This window comes from Zalophus californianus, chromosome 6 (assembly GCF_009762305.2).
Source record: "Zalophus californianus isolate mZalCal1 chromosome 6, mZalCal1.pri.v2, whole genome shotgun sequence".
Lineage (NCBI taxonomy): Eukaryota > Metazoa > Chordata > Mammalia > Carnivora > Otariidae > Zalophus > Zalophus californianus.
This window is the reverse complement of record NC_045600.1, coordinates 115233746-115261682: the sequence shown is the minus strand read 5'-3', so window position 1 is coordinate 115261682 and position 27937 is coordinate 115233746. Positions and strand designations below refer to the sequence as shown.

At 39.0% G+C, this 27937-nt stretch overlaps 1 protein-coding gene across 1 annotated transcript; it reads right to left on the bottom strand.

Annotated features, from left to right (window-relative positions):
- Nucleotides 1-11: 11 nt before the first annotated feature.
- TSPAN3 (tetraspanin 3) lies at nt 12-27487 on the bottom strand. The gene is made up of 7 exons (XM_027569396.1): nt 27246-27487; nt 13389-13580; nt 13088-13162; nt 8946-9047; nt 7885-8037; nt 7541-7624; nt 12-910 (listed from the first exon to the last, which is right to left on the bottom strand). The coding sequence occupies exons 1-7, from the start codon at nt 27306-27308 to the stop codon at nt 818-820; spliced, it is 762 nt and encodes a 253-aa protein (XP_027425197.1). The 5' UTR covers nt 27309-27487; the 3' UTR covers nt 12-817.
- Nucleotides 27488-27937: the final 450 nt, after the last annotated feature.

The following is a 27937-nucleotide window of genomic DNA, read 5'->3' as shown; positions in this document are numbered from 1 at the left end:
CAAAGTACATGTTGAGGGGTGATACAGAGTTTATTGAATTAGATTTTTCTATTTACAACTGAGATCACATCTACATACTATTTTGCTCGTCTACATGGGTACATTAATCCTAACGAGTTTAGACTTACAATGGATGGGCTCAATCATACAAAAACACACACACACACTAATTGTTTTAAAACAGTAGTGCATACATTATACTCCTCCTATAAAGCCAGCTTTGATTAAAAACTGCTAGTTTCAAAAAACCAGTCTGATTTTGAAGATGAACCAAGAGACACACTGTATGATTCTAAAATCTATTTTAGCAATTTTATACAGTTGCTATCTTATTGGACTACAGTATATGTTTTTTTAAAAGGACACTGACGAGGGTCACAGCATCTGGTGTTAACTTTAACTGCAGCTGGCTTCCTTCCCCTCCCCCAAAAACCTTTGGCCCCGAGTTCTCCATCATGAAGACTGAAAGGGCCCAGTGATACTCTGGCAGCAGCTCTGTTACTGCATGGAGGTCACAGAAGCAGGCCCAGGCCCTCCTTTGGTTCTCCCACACTATGCAACCTGCAAATGGTTCTGAAATGAGAACATATACTGCCATACTTAAAAACTTAGGGACATGGAGAGTCAGCTAGACTAGAGGAATAGAAAATCCTGGGTGGGTAGGGAAGTAGGTGGGCACATGAAGAGCCAAGCTGCTTTGTCCAACACCTGTGTGCTTTAACTAAATGAACGCAGGCTGCTAATGCAGTAGACCTGCTCAATTCACCTTCCAAATCAAAACAACAAGACTAAAAAAAGCTCAGGCTTGCATTTTCTACTATGCATAGGTTCCGCCGGTGATGAGGAGCTCATAAGCAGGATCTCTACTCCTTCTGCACAATACGATGCATGCACACAACATGCCCAGCAGCTGTGGGAAGAAAACAACAGGGGAAAAAAGAAGGCTGAAGGCTCTCTCATAGCAAGTGTGTATTTCTTGGTTGGCAACGGAGCGGTTTCAAAGTTCCACAATAACAACAGGAACAGAAGTAATTTCTAATGAATACATTAACTTTTTAGGAACCAACTTTTAGTTTCCCTGTCTCACACCTGAGAACAATAGGTGAAGAGCAGAGACACAAGACTCTCCTCCTGCCGGCCCCACTCTCAATCAACAACAGTGCTCTAAAAAAGAACTTCCTGCAATGATGGAAACATTCTATCAAACTGAGCTGTCAAACCGAGCCACTAGCCACAAGGGGCTACTGGGCGCCTGAAATGTAGCTAGTGCAACTGCCCAATTATGTTTCTTATTTTACGCAAATTAATTTAAACTTGGGACACGTTATTGGCTAGTGGCTACCATACTGGACAACAAAGGTCTAGGGAGTGGAATGACCAAGACGATGTGTATTAAGGAAACTTACTGGTGGTCTTTTCAGACATCTGGATTTGGGGACACAGGCTTTATTAACAATCCACAAAATTCAGTACATGAATAGCCCAAAAGCCCTATGGTGGAAAACTAATCTTGATGCCAAAAAAAATGGTTTGGAGGTTTTTGTCTCTTTCATAATTATTTACTATTTTTGAAATCCAGATTTGGTTCTGTATTACACACACATTATTTTTTAAAGGTCACTCTTCCTTCATCATTTTATTTTAATAAGCCCTAATCCTTCTGTGGCAGCAAACTGGAATTGTAATAAAGTCATGCCATGTTATTTTGAATAAGCTAGAGGATTACACTGGATTAAAGAGAAAATGATTCTAGAATTTTGACCTGGCTTCTTACAAAATATAAATAGTAACCAAAGAGCTAAATAAAAGTAAGTTAATTTGCTGTTCTAACTTTTCATTGGCAGTGAAAGGTCTCAGTTATTTGATTTTAAAAGGCAAGGCTTTCTGTACATATGGGGTCATTCAATTTCAACAAAATGTACTGGATCCATAAACAAGCTCTCAAAGTTTGCAGTGGAAGATTACTAATGAGACACAATACACAGAGAATACGGATGTCCTCAAACTGAATTCTCCATGGTATAAAAGTCACACACTCCAATTTCTGCCCTCAATTAGCCCATATTCTTTCTACCCATTCAGGATATATTCTTGCTGCTTAAATCCATCAGTTTCATTATATCAATATTTGCTAAGTGCAGTAACAGCACAAAGCACCTTGAAGACGTTTTAAAAGTGGATATTGTTAAAATTCAGTAAATATCTTTAGCCAGGTCTGGACATGTTTTGTATCTAATTCCTATAGAAATACATTTCCATTCACTGTACATCATCAAAATATTCTTAGAACAGCTATAAAATCAAACACAATTATGTTTCCAGGCAATGTTAAATTGAGCAATAAAAATGCTAAGCTCAGAAATTACTGATTTTCTGGAAAAAAAATCTCTCTTCCTATCCCACTTCCCTCACATTCCTTTCAGTTGGTTAACTTCTACTGAAGGAGTCAGCATTCTCAAATGGGGTCTGAAATAAGCATCATTTCTTCTCCTGACTTTTATTTCAATTAAGTCAACTTGTACCGATTTTAAAACAATTAAATAAGCTTGATAAAACCCTACTCATGCTTGAGAATGAGTCTGTTTATGAACATTAAGCTCTACACATTAACTTCTTACGGTCCAAACCTCATCACTAAGTACTACAGGCTCACTGCCAAAGCTCTGCTATACTGAAATTTCACTGATTATTAAAATTTTCCAACAATAGACTTGGAAATATTTTAGCTCCAGAGTTATTTCTTGCAATAAAAATTTTCCCTGCAATATTCAAGCCATGAGAACTAATCTGCACTTAGTCTAAATATAACACCAAGCAATTGCAAAAAATGATCGCTAAATAGAGGCAAGTGGTGATTAAAAAAACCGACTGCCAAGGATTAAAATGTTCTAGAATATACTATGTAGGGGGCATTATGGGAAAATAGGTATTGCTATACAAGGTTTTGAAACTGCACACTGGAAACACCCTTTTCTGAGAAAAATGTGGAAATACCTATCAAAAAGCCACTGACTCTTCAACTTCGCAGCTATAGACTGTACGTGCATACAGAGGATATTCACTACTTGCATTTCTAGAATAGCAAGACTTATATAAGTGCCCATTAATGTAAATTAGATAAATTATAAAGTATGCCCCAAAATGAAATACTACGCAGCCACAGTAAGACATAAGAAAGAACCAAAGGTTACATACCATATGGTTCCATTTATATATTGAAATGACAAAAATTTTAGAAATGGAGAACAGATTAGTGGTTGCCAGGGTACGGGGGGAAGAGGCATAGGATGGAGGTGGGTGCAGTTAGTTACAAAAGGGTACTAGGTAGAATCCTTGTGGTGTTAGAACTGTTCAGTGTCTTGATTGTGGCAGTAGATACAGGAACCTACCAGGTCATAAAACTATACAGAACCGAATATACAAATAGAAATGAAAAATCTGAATAAAATTGGTGGATTATATCAGTGCCAATACCCTGGCTGTGATACACAAAACAAAACCTAGTCATTCAAGAATTATCTTCCCAAGCCTTGGTTTAAATTTTTAAAGAAGAATTACTTGAAATATTTCTTTAAAACCGTGTCAGAATCAACCCACTAGATTTTAACTATCTGGGGGCCCAATCTGAAGTGTTATTCACTAATGTATTTTAAGTCATGTTAATGAATATCTGGCAATCAAGAAGCAGGAAGGAAATAGCAGGCTCAACCTCATTCACACTTGGCATATAGACCAGAAAAAAGCAACATGGCTGTGGGAAACAGTCCTCTGTGAAAGTTTGCTTTTGATCACTCTATCTTGAGGACATGCCAAATTCATGAGACTCCAAAGACATCAGATAATTCCTATTTTTCCCCATACTGTTTTTTTTAAATTTTTAAATTTTATTTTTTTTAAAGATTTTATTTATTTGACAGAGAGAGACACAGCGAGAGGGGGAACACAAGCAGGGGGAGGGGGAGAGGGAGAAGCAGGCTCGATCCCAGGACCCTGGAATCATGACCTGAGCCGAAGGCAGATGCTTAAGGATTGAGCCACCCAGGCGCCCCTCCCATACTGTCTTTGCAGAAAGCCTTACTCACAGCAGATACTTAAGAGACTGCCAAATCCAAACCTAGATTTTTGTCTATTATGACCAGATCTTTTAGATATAAAATTCCTAATTGATCATTTGCTAATTTAAGAGGCTGGCTATGCTCACAGAAGTCAAATATCTCGGTGATTTTAAGAAGCTAACAAAATAAAGAGGTGCCTAGCTGGCTCATTTGGTGGAACATGCGACTCTTGATCTCGAAGTTGTAGGTTCAAGCCCCATGTTGGGTGTGGAGATTACTTAAAGGTAAAATTAAAAACGAAAGCTAACAAAATAGGGAATGTAGCAAAATTTTAAAAATCTTTCACATTAAAAAATCCTGTTGTAACAATTAACTACTATTTTTCAGGGTTTTTTTTAACTTGAACATTTTGGTCCTACTCAAACCTAGATCACTTAACTAGACTAGAAAAAGGGTCAACAAGTGTATTCTTAAAGGGAAATAGTAAATATTTTAGGTTTTGTGAACCAAGAGACAAAATCAGTCTCTGTCACAACCATGCAACTCTGTCACTGTAACACAAAAACAGTCACAGATAATACATAATTGAGTGTGCCTAACACAAAAAGAGAGAGTGGGCTAGACTTGGCCCATACGACCTACAGATGGCCAACACGTGAACTAGAACCTTCTATTGGTCAATTAGGTTTATGAGAAAAATTCCTCAGGGCGCCTGGGTGGCTCAACTAGTTAAGCAGTTAAGCGGCTGCCTTGGGCTCAGGTCATGACCCCAGGGTCCTGGGATTGAGCTCCCGCATCAGGCCCCCTGCTCAGCGGGGAGCCTGCTTCTCCCTCTCCCTCTGGCTTGTGCTCCCCATGTTTGCGCTCTCTCGCTCTCTGTCAAATAAATAAATAAAATCTTAAAAAAAATTTCTTCTTAAATTCACCTTATGCCTTAGAACTTCAATAAAATGTAGCTTAACACAGTGCCATAAATCACACTCAAATTCAAAAAAGACAATGCTTCCAACAGTTTTGATACACTACCAAAAATCATCTTTCAATCTTTAACATTATTTTTTTTTAAGTTTTCTTTAAGAAATCTCTACACCTAACATGGGGCTCAAATTCACGACCCCAAGATCAAGAATCACATTCTCTTCTGACTGAGCCAGCCAGGTGGTGCCCCTAACATTATTTAAAACCATACTTCCTATGACAGCTCTTAAGAGCTTTCCCACTTTAGAACCTGAAGGAAAGTGCCAATGATATTTCAATGCTATCATACTGTGTATTTTCTTAAGCTGAAGTGCCAAATAACTGTCTGGTTTCATAACAGAATTGGAGAATTTAATCTTTTGAGAACCTTAATTCTTCACTTTGTAATTGGAGGCAGAGTACAAGAGGCCAGGGTTCAAGCTTCACTGATGGTCATTAGTCATACTATCTTTGTCCCCCTGCCCCCTCATTTTCATGGCCTTTACAAAGGAAACAGGGACGAGAGATTCTCCAAGCGTCCTTCTAGCTCTTTCTCTATCAGGATGGGCATACAAGCATAAGAGATCACTGATCTTTGAGCTGTTTTTGCCTTTGCTCAGGTTTTCCACACCAAGGGCACCAATCTAAATCAGATTTTGAGTATCAAAAGTTCAGAACATTTACAGGTACTCTTTTAAAAAAGAAAACATTAGGGAAAATTCTTTCATTATTTCAAATGTATGTTTTTTCCCTTAAAACCAAAGTTTTTAAATTTTCAAAACCACTAAGTTTTGAGTCTGTGAAAGCTCTGAATCCTTTCCTGAGTTTTGCTGAACTGAACATATCAAATCTTTATCAGCCATTACCTAAATCAGGGTGATTTAAGTATAAAATGCATATGAGAAGGCATACATAAATTAAGACACTAGTTAAAATATTTATTAGCCCCCACTGAAAAATATTTAATGAAGCACTATCTACCTGGTTAATAAGCGTAACTAGATGAGGGACATAGCTAAAGTAACGATTTTCATCAGTCTTCTTTATACATGCTGCATATTTCATGATCACAAGCACCTTACAGTTTCAAAGCTTTTTTGCTGCATGCTAGTATGTGCTGATTTATTAACACAAATAAAATCATTAAGAATGCACAGACCAGGATTTCACTTGGGAAAAAAGACCTCCCTTATGTTTCATTATTTTTAGCTAAATGCATGTGTTTGCACAGACAATCAAAATATGAAATACATGCCTCCTGATCAACATATTATTGCTATGCTGAGCCACAAAGTAAATGCTTAGAAGGGCAGAGACCATAGCAAATAAAGAACTAGGCTTTTTAATGAATCATTTCAGGGCTGTTTGCATACCAGCAAAGTAAACAATCACCTTTTTGCCATTTTAAAAGGCATTTCCCATTAAATACACTAGCTTTTGTTCAAATATACAGAGAGCAAGCAATCCAAGCAACTTACACTTAAACTAGCAATTACATTGGTTTTATCTAACAGTTAAAAGATACCTACACTTTCTTAAAATAGATTCTCTAGGCCTGAAGCATATTTCAAGAACTACCAAAAGAACACTCTGAGAACTAGATCTGACACAAAGGATTCTCAATCATTCCAAACAACTGGCTATTCTCAGTTTAAGATTCCTCTAACATAATCCCCAAGATATATTGTATACACCCGAGAAACTAGCAATGTAGGTGTACTGAGCAGAAAAATAGCTGTCTTTCTTATTTGTTTTCAGGTGAGGGAGGGAGGAAGGAGTAGATAAAGTGAGAGGTAATTAAACAATCACCAGCTACTCTGCGCATGCCATTATTAGGTAGGAAAAAAACTGTTTTCACTGGTAGGAGTTGGGAAAACAAGTGCCCTCAGCTACCCAAATGGCATGGTACACTTGCAGAGGTGCCAAGTGATGAGATGGACTCCGTGATGGCTGTCAGTCTAAAAAAACTAAGTCCACAAATACAGAATAGGTTAGAACCTCAGTTTTCACTTGGTCTTTTCTATAAAGCAATGAAACTGCTTCTATCAGTTTAAGTGACTAGTGCTGTAGTACCAGTTCTTGATTTACATATATAGATATATAAAACCCTTGAGGACAGAAAAATAAAGAGCCAGAAGTAGTACAAAAAGATTGAAAAAAAGCTTTCCATTTCCAAAGTGAAATAAAGCAGTACAATTGTTAAAAATTCTGTTAAGTTCTATTAAAATACCTCCCAAGAATACACTGGGACTGGGAACAGTATGTATTTTGAGCATGCCACTCACTACTCAAGTCAAGAATATAAAGCAGAGTCCCCTCAAACACAGTCCCCACACCCAGATCTCTGGTTTCTTGGAACCATTTTGGGTCTAGGTCTAGAGACAGGAAACGGAAGATGTTGGAAACTGGTGGCCTATTCCTCAATCACTTCCAAGTTATCTATATACACAAAGTTTTAACTGCACTTAATGATTAAAACCATTCATGGCTGACACTCGGATAACAACGCATCAGCTAGCTGCACTTACCTGAATAGCTGCAAACGCCAGCGCCGCCCAGATAACGTGCATCATGATTTCTTGTAGCTTCTTCACAACTAGAGCCTCACATCCCTGAAACACACAGTCATCCTCATTAGAAGTCTTTTTTAAAAGTGAAAGCTGCAAGGTCAAATATTATTACTCAGTGGCAGAAATGGAAATAACAGAAACCCAAAGAGGGAGAGACAATGCACTTAAAAAGAATTTACAATAACATAAAACAGCATTAAAGACAAGCAAAAGAGTATAGAAAAGTTCTAGGTAAAGATGATTCACAGAGAAAAACAGGTTACCAAGCTAGATTCAAGTCTTGGCCAAGAAACCAGATTTACCTCAGCATAGAGGTCAGAGGGGTGGGCCAGACTGCCATTACAGCTGCTGGCGGTCTCTCTGCAGCAGCTGAGAGGGACACTCTGGTTTTTGGTTTCTTTGAACCAGTCTGTGTTTTCCCAGTCTGAATAGTTGTGAATTCCGCAACAATGCAGCTAGTGGGGAAGAGAAGAGAAATATTAGTCCTCACAGGACACATATATCTGTGTTGAACTTTAGAATTCTGTGTACTGCAAAGCTTTAAGCTACTCTAGACCAGTGAGGTCCAATAAAACTTTCTGCAATGATTGAAATGTTCTGTCTGCATGTTGAACATGTTAGCCACTAGCCACCTGAGGCAAGTGAGCACTTACAATGTGGCTAGAATGACTAAGGAACTGAATTTTAAATTTTAATTTAAATAGCTACATACGACTAATAATTTTAGAACCTCCACATGAAAAGCACCTTACCCGCAAGGGTAATTTATAGCTAAGAAAAATCTTCATATCTTACATGTTAAAAATCTGATTCTGAGTTAAATATTATTTCCAATGACAATGTGCTTCAAATATTTTCTCTGAAATGTCTGGGATTTGCTTTAAGATAATTAGCAAAAGATATGTGGGGTAAGATGAAATAAGACTGACAAAAAACTGACAATTTTGGGGTAGGTTTATGGGTACTATACTATTGTCTCTCTACTTTCATGTATTTCAAATTGTCCTTTTTTTTTTTTCCAATGCTATCTTTTCTGGTCTTGCTTTCTAAAGGTATATGAAAGACCTCTTACCTCCTCTGAAGTCCCTAGAGGCTCCCACCTTTCCTGTGACCACACCTCTCTTCCATTATCACCTTCCTGGCTAATTATTTTTTGGTAAAAAATCAAACGCTTCTTATCTGGCTTTGATTAGGTGACAGTGGAAAAAACTTTTCAAGGGTGAAGGTAAAAATGTTACACACATCATGAAGCTAATCCATGGCTATGAAAATACATGTCTAATTTACATAGTAATAGAGTTTGCTTAAGGTTAACGCAACAGTGACTGGCCCTCAAAAAGAAATTCATCTCAAGAGAGCTCACCTGTCTCTGTACATAATCAATAGCCCGGCTAGCAGCATCAGGGTTGGTTCCATTGTAGGTCTTATATACTTTCTGAATGCTGCGATCAACCTCATTTTCCACCTGAATCAAAACAAAGAATTCAGTCCCTTAATAATACTGGTAAAATTAACATTTGTCAAGGCTCCAGCTAAACTACCTAAATGACATGTATGGCAAGTTGCCAGATATCTCTGTGAATTTCTTTTAGAAAATTTTCTCCCTTCCTCTCTCCACAGAGATTCAGGTGAAAATTCAGACATATTACATCACACAGATTAAAAGCATTCAAAGAGAAGACTGTGTGCAAGATGGCAGATTAATAATCTATTCAAGAGGGAGAAAGAAGCTGAACCTTGAGACAGATATTGTAAATTATAAATGAACTGCCTTCCATTTCAAATAAACTTTTAGTGGGTTGGACCTGCTCATTTTCATTTCCTAAAGGAGGTAAAAATAAAAGAACTTTAAAACCCCCCATTTTTGGAACAAGTACGAACATGCTTTCCATTTTATTTATTCAATGTTTAGATCTGGCCCAAATATACAAAGATAATCGCAGGTAAAAAAAAAAAAAATCAGTCCTTAAAGTGGCCCTTTATGAAAAAAGTGCAGTTCAATGTTGTGTGAATGAGACAGGAAATAAACTCTTCATAACTTACTGCAGTCAATCACTAAAGTGGCAAGAAAGTGTCATTTAGTAAAATTTGCTTGTACCAGATTCTCCTTACCCTTATAAGATGATTAGACCTACTTAGTAATTATACCAGTTATGTGATACAACTATAAAGTTGATAACCAGTAGAGGCATAATCCAATGCATTCCTTTTTGGGGCATAGCTGCCTGGTACCTTATGTATCAATGGTTTGAATGTTAAATTGGCACATTATGCCTTTGATTTAAAACTGTAAATTACAGTAAGAATACTTCTATTATGTCTTTATCATAGCTTTAAAGTTATACTCCAATTAATTAATTTAAGGCAGACGGTTTAACCTTAAACAGTACTGTAGGTGGAAAGCAAAAAGAGGCAAAATAGCAAGAAAGGCGAAAGAAAAGAAGAGGAAGTGACTAAGAAAGAGGAAAGAGGGGCAAGAAGGGAGTGGCTGGCAATGGCTGTCTTGGTGTTCAAGTTGGCAGGACCCCTCAAGTTGGCAGGACGGGCATAGTTGGTAGGATCTCAACCCACAGTCATCTTTTTCTATGTCCAGAACGAAGACATTTTTTTTTTTAAAGAAGCAAAGGAAAATGAAGTCCTCAATTTAGCTCTTCTAAAACAGAAATCAGAAAACTTATATGTCCCCCCTCCCATACAGGGAATTTATGCACTGAGGAAATCTGAACAAACTTCTCAGACCAACTATTCATCTGCAGCTCATTCTGAGGGAAAGAAAGTTAAATACTTCAGTAGAACACTTCGATATATTAAATAAGACTAGAAGTCTTGACAAGTAATTTTTTTTCATTCAATCAATTGACCAATTCATAATATTTATTGTGCCAGGCACCTTGCCACTGCTGGACAAAGATTACTGCCTCGCCCCTAAGGAGTTCAGAGTCCCCAGGCTAAATCTTTAGAAGATACACTGTAGCAGAATTCAACAAGGGGAAAAAAGAAAACTATCTTGTTCAGAAATTTCTTGCTGGGTGCCTGGGTGGCTCAGTTGGTTAAGCGACTGCCTTCGGCTCAGGTCATGATCCTGGAGTCCCGGGATCGAGTCCTGCATCGGGCTTCCTGCTGAGCAGGGAGTCTGCTTCTCCCTCTGATCCTCCCCCCTCTCATGCTCTCTCTCATTCTCTCTCTTAAATAAAAATATTAAAAAAAATTACTTGCTTGTTGGTTTAATGTTTCTATTATCCTGCCTCAAATAAGGAAAGTGAATTGTGATCAGATATTACAACAGCCTCTAATTTAAGCTCCAGAAGGATTTTACAAAGGGCTATAACCTCTCCTCCATGTGGAACAGTCACTAGAGTATGCCTATAAAGTTTAGTTAAGGGTTAGCTGGAAATTCTGCATGAACAAATCAACCACATGAAATAGCCTGAGGTTAGAGGTGGGCCTGGATGAATCAAATTTTAAAGCAAATTTTCCCTTCAGCTGACAGCTGAAATTAAATGTAGGTGATAGCTGAATATTCTCTAGCATGTCTTGGGTAGAGAATATATAGGACAGTAGGTAAACCCTTTGGCTGATCTCTACCCTTTGAGTTCCAGAGATTCATGTCATATATTAATTAACTTACACATATAAAACCCCTGTGTTGTTCAAAGGTCAACTGGGTGAGCTGGGTAGATATATGGTACGCAAATATATATGTCTGTCAAATATAGTTTGAAATCCAAGCAGCCCATCTACGATTTTGACAAAGTTCTAAAACCATTCCCAACAAATATTTGTGGAATGAAAGGACCTAACCATGACCTAAATTGACTTTCACATACTCTCTCAATCCAAAGAATATCTTGTGTTTTTCATTATTACCCCACATGTAAAAATCAGCGGCAAATGCAGTTATACTGTATTTAACAAATGGGAGAAGCCTCCCATGGTCAGGAGTAGTTGGTTGGTTAACTGAGAAAGTCACAGACTTTTTAAAAAGTAAACATTTTCATTTAGCTTAAAGCACAGAAATGTATATTTCACACTGATCTTAAGACGCAAGCCTGTCTTGTCTTTGCATAAGATCAATTGATTAGAGTTCTTTATCATTTGTTCTGCACAAATCACATCCTCAATACATTGACAGTGACTTCCAGTTTGGTTTCTTTAAACTGTGGAGACATTGCAACACAATCAAAGTGTAGAATCTATTAAATATTAATAAATTTCCCCTAAACCTATATAGTGATCATACCCATATCTGATTTGATCAAAAATGTTTCAGTAACTACTTGTTCTTACCAAGTCTCTTCAAATTATTCAATTTCCTTTTTTTCATATACTCATTTTTTTCTTAGACTTAGTATTTAATTAACTACATAATTACACTAACAAGTACTTGGGATTATACTTGCATCAGGCCTGATAGCTCTCAGCCAGTCCTGGTTCCTTCCCCATGTTCTCTCACAGACCTTTCCTCTAACATAATCCATGTACACTGAATACCATCTTTGCATGCGCTTCTCACAAGACCCCAACTGACACAGCACACGATACATTGTAAAAAAAAATTACTGTAGTAGAAAAGTACATAAAAATTGAAATAACCAAGTAAGCTTTCAGGAGACTTCCTGAGATCTGAAACCACATTAAACACAATCTTAGATGCCTACATAGATACCTTCACTGGAAATAAGTGTTCAGAAAGAGCCTGAAACGTTGCAGTATTCTTTTTTTTTTTTTAAGATTCTTTTATTTACTTGAGAGACAGCAGAGCGAGAGAGAGGGAGAGCACATGCACAAGCAGGGAGAGGGGTAGAGGGAGACAGAAGCAGGCTCCCCAATGGGCAGGGAACCGGATGTGGGACTCAATCCCAGGACCCTGGGATCATGACCTGAGCCAAAGGCAGACGCTTAACAACTGAGCCACCCAAGTGCCCGTTGCCGTATTCTTAAACATAAAACAAAAGCTCAGTTCTCTGATATGTACTCTTTATTAAGCCAGGAAACTGGACTTGTGTTTACTAAATGCATTCTGTTTTCTTAAATTGAGGTAAAACTGACATCTAACATTATATTAGTTTCAGCATGCTTTAAACTTTTTATATGGTAAAATGATCACCATAAGAAGTCTAATTAATTCCTTCACCATATATAAAATTTTTTTATTGTGATGAGAGAACTTTTAAGATCTACTCCCTTAGCAACTTTCAAACATACATTACAGTACTACTAACTTTAGTTGCCATGCTGTACTATTTATATCTCCATGACTTATTTACCTTATAACTGGAAGTTTGTACCTTTTGACTCCCCTCACCCATTTCACCCAACCCCCACGAATGGCAACCACCATTCTGTTCTCTGTGCAATTTCTCATTAACTTTAGATTTTTAAAGCAGTGACTAAACTGAAGTAAGGCAAAAGAAAATGTGTACTCTGATAAAATGAATTTGTTCTATTTCACTTGAAACACTTAAGCTGCCTTTTAAAACATACTAATTACAGTAGACAACATACCTTTGCTCTGTAAACGTATCCCAAAACCACTACAACAACTTCTGTGACAAAAACCAAGAGTAGGATGATGACAAACTGTAAGGGAGAAAACAGTGTCAAACATTAAATACAAACTGCTCTAAATATTGTCTTGATATAAAAACATTACCTGAGATAACTGCTAGAAGACAAGTGCTAATTCTGTTTCAATCATAAGAGCCAAAGAGTCTATGGAGTTTCATGCCCAAATGAAGCCAGTAACACAAACGAAAAACCCCCACATATCATGATGACACGTGTAGTCAGTAAAGTGGTAACTTACCGTGGCCAGTCCACAGCGGCTTTCTCGGATTGTGGCGCAGCAGCCAATCAGGCCAATAATGAAAAGCAGGGCTCCTACAGCTATGATCACTACTGCAGGGATGAGAGTATACACATCTTCAAAGAAGTGGTCATAGTCATCATAAGTGATAAAGACATAGGCTCCCACATAGCATAAAATTCCAGCTGCCCCCTGTAGAAAACAAGATCAGAGCACTGGTAATCTCTAAGCTCTGTTAGTAAAATGTTCCTACTATTTCTTAGTAGGTTATAATTTAATGAGATTTGCCATCACTTTTAAATCTACTTATATACTTTTTTACAGTGAAGCTGAAAAGTCTATTATTCATTAGTAAGAACATTTCTTTACTAAAGATGAAAAAGTTTCCCAAATGCTACCTTATTTTCAATAACTGATGGTTAAGATCAAGAAACCATGAATCCAATAAATAATGACAAAAACGAACTCTCCCGCTCCCAAACACATAACAAAGGCTTATGTGAACTCAACTACAGGTCTACCACAGATCAGTGGGGTGGTGGGGTATGCCTTTGCTCATTGTAGTTGCCCTCAACGAATTGTGTACTAGTTATGCACAAGTGGCAGAGCCAGGATTTGAATCCAGGCAATCCAACTCCAGAAACTGCATTTCTAATCTTTATCCACCCACTTGGAAAAAGAAAATACAGTAATAGCTAGTAACCTTGATATCCATTTCCAAAAAACTTACTGTCCTAAGCCAGAAGGTTCAGTTAACCAAAGAACTTTGCAAACCCTTAGATTTATTCTTTAGAATGGTACTTCTCAAACTCCAAAGTGAACAGGAATCACATGAGGACCTTATTAAACTGCAGACTCTGATTCAGTAAGTCTGGGATTGGGGCCTGAGACTCTGCATTTCCAAATTCCCAGGTGATGCTGACACTGCTGGTTGTTGGACTACATTTTGAGTAACAAGGTTTTAGAGCACCTAAAGGGAAGGTGAATGCAGAGTGTCATGGAACAGAGATCTGCCTTATTTTAGCTTTGCTCCAGACACCATTCTCCAGCTGCAGAGTTTTACATGCATTCTTCTCCCCTCTATCATTGTCATTTTGCTATCATTGTGCTGACAGCCCAATGCCACCTGCTTATAAAGTGAAGGATCAAATGCAGTGTGAGGCTAAGTGTTAAAACATTTGGTGTAATGAGTTACCATTTGTAGAACACTTTGAGACTTTCACAGGAAAAGAATGGTTTCATTGTCCTTTAAAATTTAATACATAAGTCATTAATCTCCAAACTAGAAAACAGCTTCCACAATGATATTAGAAATATCATGAACTCTTTCAACCTAAACACACAGTTTATTTCTTAAGTCTATGGGACACATTTAGTTTGGGCAAACCAGATCAAGACATCAGCTTGGTTAAAATCAGAATGAAGCAAAATAAGGCCCCTGATGAACAAAGCTGCTGCTCCCTGCACCTCACCTCAGATTCCGTTACATATACCCTAAGAGAAAACTGTTATACCCAAATGTACACATATTCTCTCACTTTACTCTCTGCTGTGCTCTTTGGAATGCCCTCTCCACACCTGCCTGAGGACTCCTTGTTGTCCATTAAGATGCAGATTCTTGACTTTTTCAGGCTGGATTAGGTGCCCTTTATCCACTCCCACATCACCTGGCTCTAAGACAGCATTTATTACAGCTGTTGCAACTTATATCTCAGTACACACACAACTGTAGTAACTATACATATCTCAGCATACCTTTAGGGCACAAATTTTGCCCATCTGTCTTTTAGCCCTGTATCACCACCCAGCACCCAGAATGGTGTTTGGCACAATCAATCAAAATTTATTGAGTATAATTCATCTCATCCTTTCCATTGAAATCGCACCCCCCCATTTCTATCATAAGCTTTAGTTTTTGTTTTTTTTCCCTTTTCGGTCTAATGTTTATAGTTTTTAGTTCACTATTCAAACATGATTTGGTAACTTAATCCGGTCTACTAAATTCCTGATGGCCATCACATCTGGAATAGATTTTTAGCTGAACTTATAGCAACCATGCCTGTTCAAAAGTTCTCAGAGTTCACTGACATATTTACTTAGGGGGTATATTATTATGGGATGAAGGCAGGTATAGGAAAGGGAAAAGAAGAAAAATAGCTTAATAGTTTGGGTGCATTAATTACAAAAGTACACGGACTACTTAACATTCTTACCAAATACTATTTTTCTTTTTCTTTTTTTTAAGATTTATTTATTGAGAGAGTACACACACTTGCAAGCAGGGGAAGAGCAGAGGGAGAGAATCTCAAGCAGACTCCCCACTGAGCAGGGACTCAGAGCTCCATCTCACCACCCCAAGATCATGAGCTGAGCCGAAATCAAGAGTGGGATGCTCAAATGACTGAGCCACCCAGGCACCCCAATACTACTTTTTACTATATATGTGTGATAAACACACACATGTATGTACACACACATATTTTCCTAAAGTAAATACCTTCAGTCCTCAACTGAATTAGAAGAAATCCTAAATATGAATCAATCAAATTTTGTCCAGTTTGTCTTCATTAGTCATCTTTCCATTCTTTGGATTCTTAGCTTTTCTTACTCTAAAGGGTAATTTTTATTTCTTAAAAGCCTTAATTAAAATAAACTCCATTTTTGAGCTTCTAATAAATGAAATTTTAGCCTACAGAAATTTGAATGAAAACAAGATAAAACTGGAAAAGATATGTATTCAATTAATCTGAAGCATAGACACTGAAGTACTTGCACTTTAAATACAAAATGATGAGCTTTCCACCTAAAGAGACTCACAACTGGTGTTGCCTGGGCATGGGCCAAGGGAAATACTTCCAGTGGTGCCACCCTTCACCCAGACTGAAGCACTCAACTGAAAATGAGACTCTGAAGCAGAAAAACAAACCAACCGCAGATGTGACCAGACGTGTAACAAATGCAATGGAAGGCTAGCAGGAGATGCCACCTGTAAGGCTGCCTATTTTTTCCTAATTGACTTGACAGCAGTATCTTTTCCGAGGCTGCAAACCAGTCAACATCCAATGCACACAGCAGAGTTGAGAACATAACAGAGCTCTTTTCTGAACACATAGTGGGAAACAACTTACTAGTTGCACACACCAAAGCAGAAACTGCTGATTGCTGGTGAGTATATAAATCAAATTACTCGTGAACAGAGGCTTGTTTCCTAAATTGAAGACAACTTCAAAATTTTCTTTTGATATCTGTATACAGTGCTTATATCTTAAGTTGCATAATAAACTTATGAAATGACATCAGTTTCTTTGAAAATATGGAGTAGGTGTCCTAACAATAGCTGAAGGCCTAAAAACAATAAGCAACTTCTTCAAAAGACATCTAACCATCAGTATTAAGAACATAGGTAGAGCTGTATGGTAAACAGAGAGGAAATTATAAGTAATTCCGAACTAGCAGAGTCGTCACACAGATGTTTAACATAGGAATTACGGCTATTAGAAAGGCTAAAAGGTGAACTGGGTTAAATCCTGCTTTTGAAGGGTCATGATGGGATTGAGATCCATCAAAGGACCTGGGCTTTGCCAACAAAGCAGCTGCAGAGGGGGAGGAGGTGCCACAGAAGAGGAGATGAAATGTAGAACTTGGAAGCAACTGCACTCCACTGCACTGCTTTAGTCACCGTTGAAAAAAAACCTCAGCCTAAAAGGAGGATTTGTGCCAGGACAGTACACTAAAAATACTCATCCTTTTTACAAAGACATGAAGGGAAATTTAAAGGCTGAGGGCTGAAACTACCAAAAGAATAATTTTTTAAAAACTATTCTTCCTTATCTTTTAAAAAACTCATGCCCCAAATTAAGCCACAGAATTTTAAAATTTTAGGAGAGCCAGTGCTTTTCCATAAAAAGCTGTTTTCTAAAAACTAAAGCTATCTTGCTATCAGATTCTGGAAGCAAAGTCCCAGAAGTCCGCTGTTCATTTTATCCTTTTACCCTCCGACTCTATACACACAAACGTAAGGTCTCTTTTAAAGTAAAACATTTCATTCTTACGTAAGATTGCTTTTTCTATAGTTTAGAAACCATAAACTATAGAAAACTATAGTTGGGTTTTTTGTTTTGTTCTGTTTCTATTTTTCAAAACTTCCGTGAAAGAAACAGCTGATAAAATGATGAAATCCTGGGGCACCTGGGTGGCTCATTGGTTAAGCGACTGCCTTCGGCTCAGGTCATGATCCTGGAGTCCCAGGATCGAGTTCCGCGTCGGGCTCCCTGCTCAGCAGAGAGTCTGCTTCTCCCTCTGACCTTCCCCCCTCTCATGCTCTCTCTCTCTCATTCTCTCTCTCAAATAAATAAAATCTTAAAAAAAATGCTGAAATCCACAAAACTACTAAATTCTTTAACTTCCAAAGGAAGGAATATGAAACGAAAGGGTGCACATCATCCACGGTGAAACCTGACAAGGGAATGTGGCACTATCAAAAACTAAACAGACTTGTTACAAGCTAGGGAATAAAATAGCTCTGTCGTGAAGTGTACCTACATGGAAGTTTAGAAATGTGAAGGTGAAAGCGTCCCATAGAACATTTAGGTGAAGATAAAGCAAGAATAGAAGTGATTTTCTTACACTGGTACAGTCATCGATTCATGTCCAGAACTGGCAAGAATCAAGACAGTGTAAAGATAGGGACCATGTGAGGTCATTCAGCTAAAATCACAATGTTTGACAAGTTCTTATCCACCTGCGTGAACTGCTCCTTCAGACTAATTTTTGCCTCAAAGAATCAATTAGTAAAGCAAAAGTGATTGAAATGTTGAGACATTTCAAAAAACAGTCAAGAAAAGACAAGGTGAAAAACACTATGTACTCCAGACTTTGTAAGAAAGCAGATTTCAAAAAGAAAGCAGAGGATAAAAATACCAGCAGAAATCCATCTTATGTACATCTTTTAACGTTTAATTCAGTTTCCTGTACACTCATACTAGTTTTTTATATACCACACTTCTCTCCTGCAAGGAATCCACTGGTAATTCTACCTAGTGTATTTCTGAAAGCTTCCTCAAACTCCACCTTTGTGCCATTACAAGTGTCTTAAAAATCACTTTAGGGGCACCTGGGTAGCTCAGTCGTTAAGCATCTGCCTTTGGCTCAGGTCATGATCCCAGGGTCCTGGAATCGAGCCCCGCATCAGGCTCCCTGCTCTGCAGGAAGCCTGCTTCTCCCTCTCCCACTCCCCCTGCTTGTGTTCCCTCTCTCACTGTGTCTCTGTCAAATAAATAAAATCTTTAAAAAAAAAAAAATCACCTTAAAATTTCTTGTAGCATTCTACTTATCATAATATTCTCTAGTCCAAACATGCTTTGTTTCAACTCTTACTCTGATAAAATACCTCATATCATTAAACACAATTATTCCTTTCCCAAGCCCAATGCTATATATTTCATTCACTTTCTTATCGACTTCCAAGAAAAAAAAAAAAAGACCATGGATTCCAAAAATTTCAAATCCTCTTTCAGAAATTAAATCTACTGTTACCAAGATTTTCTGAAGCTATGAAAATAATTATATCATTTTCTACCTAACAAATTGGTCAATAAGAAAGCCAAGCAGGGCGCCTGGGTGGCTCAGTCAGTTAAGCGTCTGCCTTCAGCTCAGGTCATGATCCCAGTGTCCTGGGATCAGAGCCCTATAGTGAGGCTCCCTGCTCAGTGGGGAGTCTGCTTCTCTCTCTGCCCCTCCCCCTGCCCGTGCTTTCTCCTACTCTCTCTCACAAATAAATAAATAAAATCTTAAAAAAAAAAAAAAGAAAGAAAGAAAGAAAGAGAGCCAAGCTGTATTCAAAGATGTGTGAGGGTACAGAGAAAAGAACCCTTAAGCTGGAGTACAGATTAATACAGAATAATCTTTTTGGAAAGCAATCTGGCAACAAATACTGGCCTCAGTATTTATGCTTTCACATCTATTAATTCCACTTCTAGGAATCTATCCTTAAGAAAGTAAGTCAGATGGAAACAAAGAATTTGTATGGAAGGTATGTTCATCAAAATGTTACAATATTGTAACAAAATTATAGCAAAAATAAAAGAAAAAAGCCTAAAGACATGAACAGACACTTCTCTGAAGACATACAAATGGCTAACAGACACATGAAAAAATGTTCATCATCATTAGCCATCAGGGAAATTCAAATCAAAACTACACTGAGATACCACCTTACACCAGTTAGAATGGCAAAAAAATTGACAAGGCAAGAAACGACAAATGTTGGAGAGGTTGTGGAGAAAGGGGAACCCTCTTACACTGTTGGTGGGAATGCAAGCTGGTAGACCCACTTTGGAAAACAGTGTGGAGGTGCCTCAAAAAATTAAATATAGAGCTACCCTATGACCCAGCAATTGCACTACTGGGTATTTACCCCAAAGACACAGATGTAGTGATAAGAAGGGCCATATGCACCCCAATGTTCATAGCAGCAATGTCCACAATAGCCAAACTGTGGAAGGAGCCAAGATGCCCTTCAACAGATGAATGGATAAAGAATATGTGGTCTATATATACAATGGAGTATTACTCAGCCATCAGAAAGGATGAATACCCAACTTTCACATCAACATGGATGGGCCTGGAGGAGATTATGCTAAGTGAAATAAGTCAAGCAGAGAAAGTCCATTATCCTATGGTTTCACTTATTTGTGGAACATAAGGAATAGCATGGAGGACATTAGGAGAAGGAAGGGAAAAATGAAGGGGGGGAATCGGAGGGAGAGATGAACCATGAGAGACTATGGACTCTGAGAAACAAACTGAGGGTTTTAGAGGGAAGGGGAGGGGTTGGGTTAGCCTGGTGATGGATATTAAGGAGGGCACGTTCTGCATGGAGAACTGGGTGTTATATGAAAACAATGAATCATGGATCACCACATCAAAAACTAATGATGTACGGTGACTAATATAACATAAGAAAAGAAAAGAAAAGAAAAAAACCTGGCATCCAGAGGTATACTTGGCATTATAGCTTTCAAATATTTTGTTAAAGTATAATAATAATAATGATAATAAATAATGTGATGTGGTAAGGGAAAAGTATATATCATATACAGGCATTAAAAAACACACTAAAATATCATTTGTCTCTGCATGTGGAATTTTGGTGATACTAGTTTTTCTTTTTTAAAGATCTTATTTATTTGACAGAGAGAGATCACATGTAGGTACACAGGGAGGCAGAGGGAGGGAGAAGCAGGCTCTCCACTGAGCAGGGAGCCTGATGCGGAATGTGGGGCTCGATCCCAGGACGCTGGGATCATGACCAGAGCCGTAGGCAGATGTTTAACCGACTGAGCCACCCAGGCGCCCCAGTCTGTTTTCTTAAAATAGTTTTTAGTATCTTCTTAAAAAAGCAAATATATTATTTGCATAATCAGAAAAGTAAAATATTTATATATTTTTTAAAGATTTTATTTGTCAGAGAGAGCGAGCACAAGCAGGGGGAGCAGCAGGCAGAGGGAGGAGCAGGCTCCCTGCTGAGCAAGGAGCCCAATGTGGGACTTGATCCCAGGACTCTGAGATAATGACCTGAGCCAAAGCCAGACGCTTAACTGACTGAGCCACCCAGGCATCCCAAAATATTTAAAATTATATCTAAATTGAGACTTTGTTGTTCTCTCACAAATGAACTCCTGTATCTGTCCTTAACCACCAACATAAAATAGGCATCTTTTCCATTCCAAATACTTTAGGCACCTCTGCCAATCACCCGTTTATCACTTTTCTCTGGTCTACCTGCCTTTGACTCATCTTCAGATGTTTTCTGATTATCTAACACAATTCTGATTCTTTCAGTACACATTATCCTTCCTCCCCTCAACCACCACCACATATAAACATCACCTTTCAAGGAGACAAAGAACAAATCCCTTAAGGTTGCAAAGTTTTGACAATAAGCCACTTCTTCCATCATTATCTACATCACTGTATTACTGTTATTATTCCTAAAGAAGAAATATCTTCATCCTTTTATACCACTATTATTTTGATGATATACTAGAGGTCATGTTCCTCAATTCTGCCCTATTTTCACTTTTTTTCTGTATTCAGTTTTTTAATGCCATTGTTTATCTAGTTTAACAAAGTTGTTTACCTAATCCAATTTATACCTACCAGCTGAAAGACCCAAAAGTTGGGGTGGCAATGAAACTGGAGATGAACCAATTGCCAGATATCAGATTATTTTAACAGCATGGAAACTGGCTATTTTCCGATTGTAGGGCTACAAGGGTCATCTGAGAAGCATGGAATTTAAACATGCATTTTTTTCCTGAGACCTTCTGTCCCCATAACCTACTCTGACTATAAAAAGAATCAGTTATTAATATAGGAGCCTGAGATGCATAAACTTCATAGTTTGTCCATCGTTGGTGTTATGTATTTAATCAGTAGGAGTAACAGTGTAAGATACAATATCTTGGCATTTACTATAGACCACCTTTAGTAAATTAAAAACAAATATATAAACACAAGTAATTTTTCTCATCTACTGATTCTACCAAACTATTAAGGTAGGCGAAGGAGCAGAGATAAAGGCAGACTTGAGACTGTCCATGAATTTTATTTGACGGGGAGAGGAGGAAGGTGCACCTAGAAATTAAATTCAGTCAAGTATTAGATGATTTTGCCTATCTGCTCCCTCACCCCATGGGCTGTTAGAGAACAGGGACTGTCTTTTTGTTTTTTGTTGTATTTCTCAAAACAAGTAAAGCATATATATTCAACAAGCATCTATGAGTGAATGATTCTTAGAGTATACCTGTCTGGTGCAAGTATAAATTTTATGGAATATGTTTTCTGCAAAAATCCTAACCTGAACTGGATCTTATGGAATAAAATCCATGAAAATATTTCAATGCATGATAAATATTCTAAAAATCTAAGAAACAACCTATTCCTTAAATTCCAACTAAAGAGAGCATTCCTGCATTTGGTCATCTGACTGCTTCCAAGTTCCCAATGCTGAGTTCTTTCAGTCAACAATTACTCAGAGCCACAAGGCACTTGATCAGTGGACCGATGACTGTAAGTGAAGACTGGAAACATTCATTTCTTAACTGTTAAAGACAAGGTAAGAAATAGGTCTATTAATGTACCATGACTTGCTTACTGACAAAGTTAGCTTTTCTTTCGGTGAACTGAAAAACAAGTATTGAAAAAAAATCTGTTAGCTGAAGGTGTGTTCTGATGATATAGTCTTTGTCAGAGTTGTCATTCATGATGATAGAAATACAGGAAACAGAGAAGCGAATTCCAGGATGTCTGATGAAAGTTCCAGTTTAAAAGTATCACATCCCCAACTCAAATGTATAAGAAGTGCTGGAGAACACAAAATATGTGTAAGGAGATTTGTGACAAGAAGTTTTCCTTGAAATATTTCATTATAAATTTTTTTTTTAAACAAAAGCATGAAAATATAGTTAAGTCTCCTTTTTGGTAATTTGAATATACCAAGTATATTTTTGCCATTAGGCCTCCAGGCTGTTCCCTGCCTTAAATGCCTTCATCACCCCCAAATCCGCGCCTCCTTATAGTCCAGATTACATTTCACCTCTTCAGGGAAGCCTTCTTTGCCAACCTAGGCAGCCATTCACTCACTCTATGATATCAGCATGTTTTAATCATCTGCACAATCATATCACTGTCTGATATTTTTCTTATTTTTGCTTGCTCGCTCCACTAAACAGAAAGTTCTGTAAGAACAAGACCTTCACTGGCTTTTCCACCATTTTACCAATATCATTTTATCAATAATATAAGCACAAACTAAGTGCTCAAATATCTGTGCTATATTTAACAAAGTAACTTTCCTTAATTATATATATTCAGATGGAAGTATAACATGAAAAGTTTTTTTTTTAAAGATAAATCTTAAAGGTTATATATGGCTTTCAAATATGATTTGTATGTATAGGGGACTACATATAAGTGAATGATGATTAGTGAAGGTGTCACATTTTGAAGTTACTTATAAAGGCACTTAAAAAGCATCTGGCCTTCCTGTAGTAGTTCCTACTCCATAAGCGTTTTAGTGTTACTATCGCCTCTCACACAAATGAAAAACAAAAGTCAAACAGATATGCCACATTTCAAATTCTACAAGCATGGACAAAGTTTTGTCTTGCAGTCCCTATAATGCCTAAGACACATATCAGCAACATAAATACTAGCCAATTGGCTTTTTCTTACAGGGTAGAAAAATTAAAGGCAATTTGTGTAATATGGAACTTGAATGAATACTCAACTAACTTACCAGAATAAAACCTGAAAATTAAAAAGTACTGACTTAAACTTGTTTTAGATGAGGCCTCCTCTGGGTCAGATCAAATGACCCACTGAATTAAGAATCCTTTCTGACCTTGGTACAAAGGTGCAGTATATAGAAGAGGCATTAGATTTCCTTGAAATATTTCATTATAAATTGAAGACTATTCCATTAGTCTTCAACATTTAGTCATGTACCTCAAACACTCTGGTCTTCCATAAATTATCATGGTGTAGCACTAATACACTCACATTTAAAAAACAGAGATTCAAGTTGTACACCTGATTTCACTTGTCCAAAATTATCTTTCAAGCTACAAGCCCTAACATTCTGGAATTTGGTAAGGAACTTTCTAGTTCCATGAAGACAACCTTCAGGATTTTAGAAACGATTGTTCCCCCTTTTAGTTTGTGCCTTTCCACAGTTAACTTTCTTAGACTGCACTGTCCAAAAGACCAAGTCAACGTTAACAATTCTGACTGTCAGGTCATTGGGTGCCAAGCCTAAGTATTTCAGGTACATACCTATTTCCACAGCTCATTGAACAAACTGCCAACTAAAACAGGATTATCAAGATATTAAAAGGTATAGTTTAAAGATCTTGCCAAAGCAATTAATCCACAGTTAGCCATTATCCACAATCAGCCATTATCATCTGATAATGAAGAACCAGTGCTACAGATAAAGTCTTTACAAAGTTGCCCAAGGGGACCTAGGTAAACTTTTGATATGCTCTATGCAGGGAATGTTTATTCTTCCGTGTGTGTGTGTGTGTGTGTGTGTGTGTGTGTGTGTGTGTGTGTGTGTTGGCATTAAAAGGAGGGAGGGGCCACTATATAAGAATACACGTATTAGAACTGAAGAATGCACTACAAATTCTCAGAGAGAACCAGTTAACATCTGTTGTATATATTTCCTCATAATGACCTAATTTTTTATACTGACAAGTCACTATAGTTTAAATGATGGTACAGGCTCTAACCAAGGTTAAAATTAGTATGGTTTAGAGAAAGTGACTCTAACTCGGCTAATGAGTTCCTTCCCCCTTCCAAATCTTTTAAAAAAAATCACACTTTGCTCTAACATCACAGGCTCTAGAGTATAAGACAACCTGGGTCTGAAGGCAGACTCTGCCACACCTTGGATGTGCAACCTCACCTCAGTAAATCTTAATGCCCTCATCTGTAAAATATGCATGAGAATATTTACTGCCAGGTGGGGTTGCTGTGAGGACACTCACTGTAAAGTGCTCAGCACCCTGACTGGATGTAATAAGCACTCAAATGTTAGTTATCATTACCAGCATCATCAGATTCCAATGGTCTGTCCTTAAACTAATCGTTTAGTGGGAGACACATCTAATACTGTTTCCTCATTAGTTATGTTCCACTAATCCTGCTCTAAGCCACATTCTCCCCCTTGCATGTCTGCTTAACTTATCGCAGTTCACAAGCTTTACTATCCTACTAACCTATAAAAAGGATATTTTTACTACAGAGTATGACTTTAGTCTTGGCAATAACCCACCAGGAAAGCACAACTGAAGTTCAATCTAACCTTTATTTACAGAAGTACCAGGAGTACATATACTTATTTCTAAAGACATTTCTGAAGATTTGTGAGCATTCACTTAGAATTAACTGATATTTTAGAGAAAATGAAAATTTAATTATTTTTAAATTTTTTTAAAAGATTTATTTGTTTGAGAGAGAAAGTGCATGTGAGTGGGGGGGGGCGGGGGGAGGGAGAGAGAGAATCCCAAGCAACTCCCCACTGAGTGAGAGCTGGGGCTTGGGCTCAGGGCTCAATCTGGGGACCCTGAGATCATGACCTAAGCCAAATCAAGAGTCGGATGCTTAACCGAATGAGCCACTCAGGCACCCCAAAAAGTTTATTTAAAGAAAATGGTTCCTGTATTTTAAATATTTTGTTACATGAACAATTCCAGTCCCTGAGACTGAATAGTCTAGAATTCACTTGATAGTTCATTTTTCAAAATCAAATAGCTATTCCCATAAAAATCCCAAGAAACTGTAAAGGGAACAAACTCAAGTCTCTGCCTAAGTACCTTATTATCTAATAGAGTGTCTCTAATTTGAAGATCCCTGAAAAATTCTTTTACCTTTTAAAAAGGTTTGTAACTCAAACTAAAGTATGAGAAACACTGCTCTAATTGGAAGAGGTCATAGAAACCGCAATGTCACGTGGGTGATTTTGAACTGGTACTATCAGGACCCTTTCCATCACACCATAAATACCCTAGAAGACTCTATGGCAATACTTGTGTGTAGTGCCTTATTATATGTAATTATCCTTTTATGCTACAGCAGTCAGAACATGAAAAGTTCTGAACATGAAACAAAGTTTCATCCTTTGTTGAGGTGGGGGGATGTAAGAAGGCAAGGATTCTTTCCAAATGAGGTATGTGTGTGAGGAGAAGCTGAAAGGGGACATACAAGAGGATGGAAATGGGAACGTTCAAGGAGTGTCTGGGGACTGGACAGCAAGTGTTTAAGAACATGGTCAGTCATGAGGAAGGAAAGGTGACTGAAGACTTGAGCTGCAATACCAAGAGGAGGCTGAACCTTATCGTACTGCTGAAGATTGGGGGGGGTTGTTTTTTCAATAAAATGATGTGAGGGAAGAACTGCTTAATAAGATTTATCAGGGTGCAAGGTCCAGATGGACTAGAGGGTGGAGACTGATAGGAACAATACAGGTTATTACAAAAGTCCCTTATGAGGTAAGAACCTGAACTGTGATGAAGTGGTTATAAACACCCCTTTCTTTGGGGGCGTGTCCAAAAAAAATCATAAGCCACCTTTTGTTGAAAGTGAACTCATTGCTTTCAAAATCTTTTGACATCTGAATCCTATTTAACCAGGGTTTATGATCTCAGGTCACTCACGCCCAGTGACCAAAACAAATACACCGATTTTCTTGGGCAAAGAATTATTTGGCTTATCAAGTTGAAACCTTTCAGTTTTCTGGGCTGGTAACCGGCTAACCAGTTCTCCACACACAAAGAGCTGTAAGTCAAAATCCCTCAGCCCAGAGTCGCTAGCGTCCCCGCGGAGCGGCACCGTTTGCTCACATGCCTCGGGGCGGCCCCTGGAGCTGTGGGGGCTCCGGGCCCTGACAAAGAAAGCAGAGCCTGACCCTTTGGGGAATATCCTACTTCGAGCCTGAGGTCCTGAAAGAATCTGCAGCGAGAGCTCTCGGTCGAGCAGGCTGTTCCAGCGGGAGGGCTGGGGGACGCGGCCCAGCCTCACGGCCTGGAGCCCCGGGCGCGGAACCAGCCGGCCGAGGACTCAAGCCCCAGCGCGGAGGCCGCCGGGGGCTTCCCTTCACCGCCCTCCGTCCCAGCCCGAGAGCGACCTCGCGAAGAGGCCTCGCCGCCAGGGCCCAGTCGCCGCCGAGCTTGTCGCCGCCGAGCTTGTCACCGCTGCCGCCGCAGCGCCGGGCCCCTCGAGCGCCTCAGTGGAGGCCTCCCCTGGGCCTCGCCGCCGGCCCCTCGCCCTTCCCCGCCCGTCGGCCCCGCTCACCCAGAAGATGAGGTTGAGAAACACCAGCACGGTCTTGGAGGAGGTGATGCCGCACTGACCCATGGTGCCGGCGGCCCGCTGGGGCCCTGCTCGGCGAGCGGGATGCGCTCACCGAGCGAGGCGGCAATGGCGGCGGCGCCTCGCCACTGGAAATTGCACGGCCTGCGCGGCGCTCACCGCAGCCCCCGGTGCCGTCGCGCAGCCCCAGCCCCAGCCACCACCTCGCTTCTTCGCGCAGCCGCTGCAGAGCCCCAGGCTCCCCGCGCCGCTCCCAGGCAACCGAGTCCCGCCCCCGACAGCTTCAGCCAATCACCCCCGCGGCAGCTACAGCGAGGCCGCGCCTCTTAAAGGAGTCGAAGATTCAGCGCCAGTTCTTGGCCTCTGGCCGCCCTTGGACGCACAGGGCTCTTCAGGGAAGTTCCAGAGCAACAAACCCACTCTCCTCCTATTGAGCTAAGTTTACTATGCCAGCCGTATGGATGATTCAGAGCCCGCAGAACGCTGTCTTTCTGCCTAGTCCATTCTGCCCTAAAGAGGTCGGAGACCGGACTCTCTCCCACTTCACGTCGTTTTTCCTGACAAGGTAGCACTTGTTTGGGAGAAGTGCAGTGAACACCAACAAATATTTATGGAAAACTTATTGTGCCAGGCGCTAGGCCAGCTCTCAGAAGAGTCATCAGAAAGGAGAAAAG

Bases quoted from the DNA above. Each gene is read 5' to 3' on its own strand.
- TSPAN3 (XM_027569396.1), bottom strand. From the start codon at position 27,308: ATGGGTCAGTGCGGCATCACCTCCTCCAAGACCGTGCTGGTGTTTCTC. The intron at 8,038-8,945 runs GTGAGCTCTCTT...CTTCCCCACTAG, and splicing joins TTGATTATGTACAGAGACAG to CTGCATTGTTGCGGAATTCA. The intron at 7,625-7,884 runs GTAAATCTGGTT...TGTGTGTTTCAG, and splicing joins CCTCTGACCTCTATGCTGAG to GGATGTGAGGCTCTAGTTGT.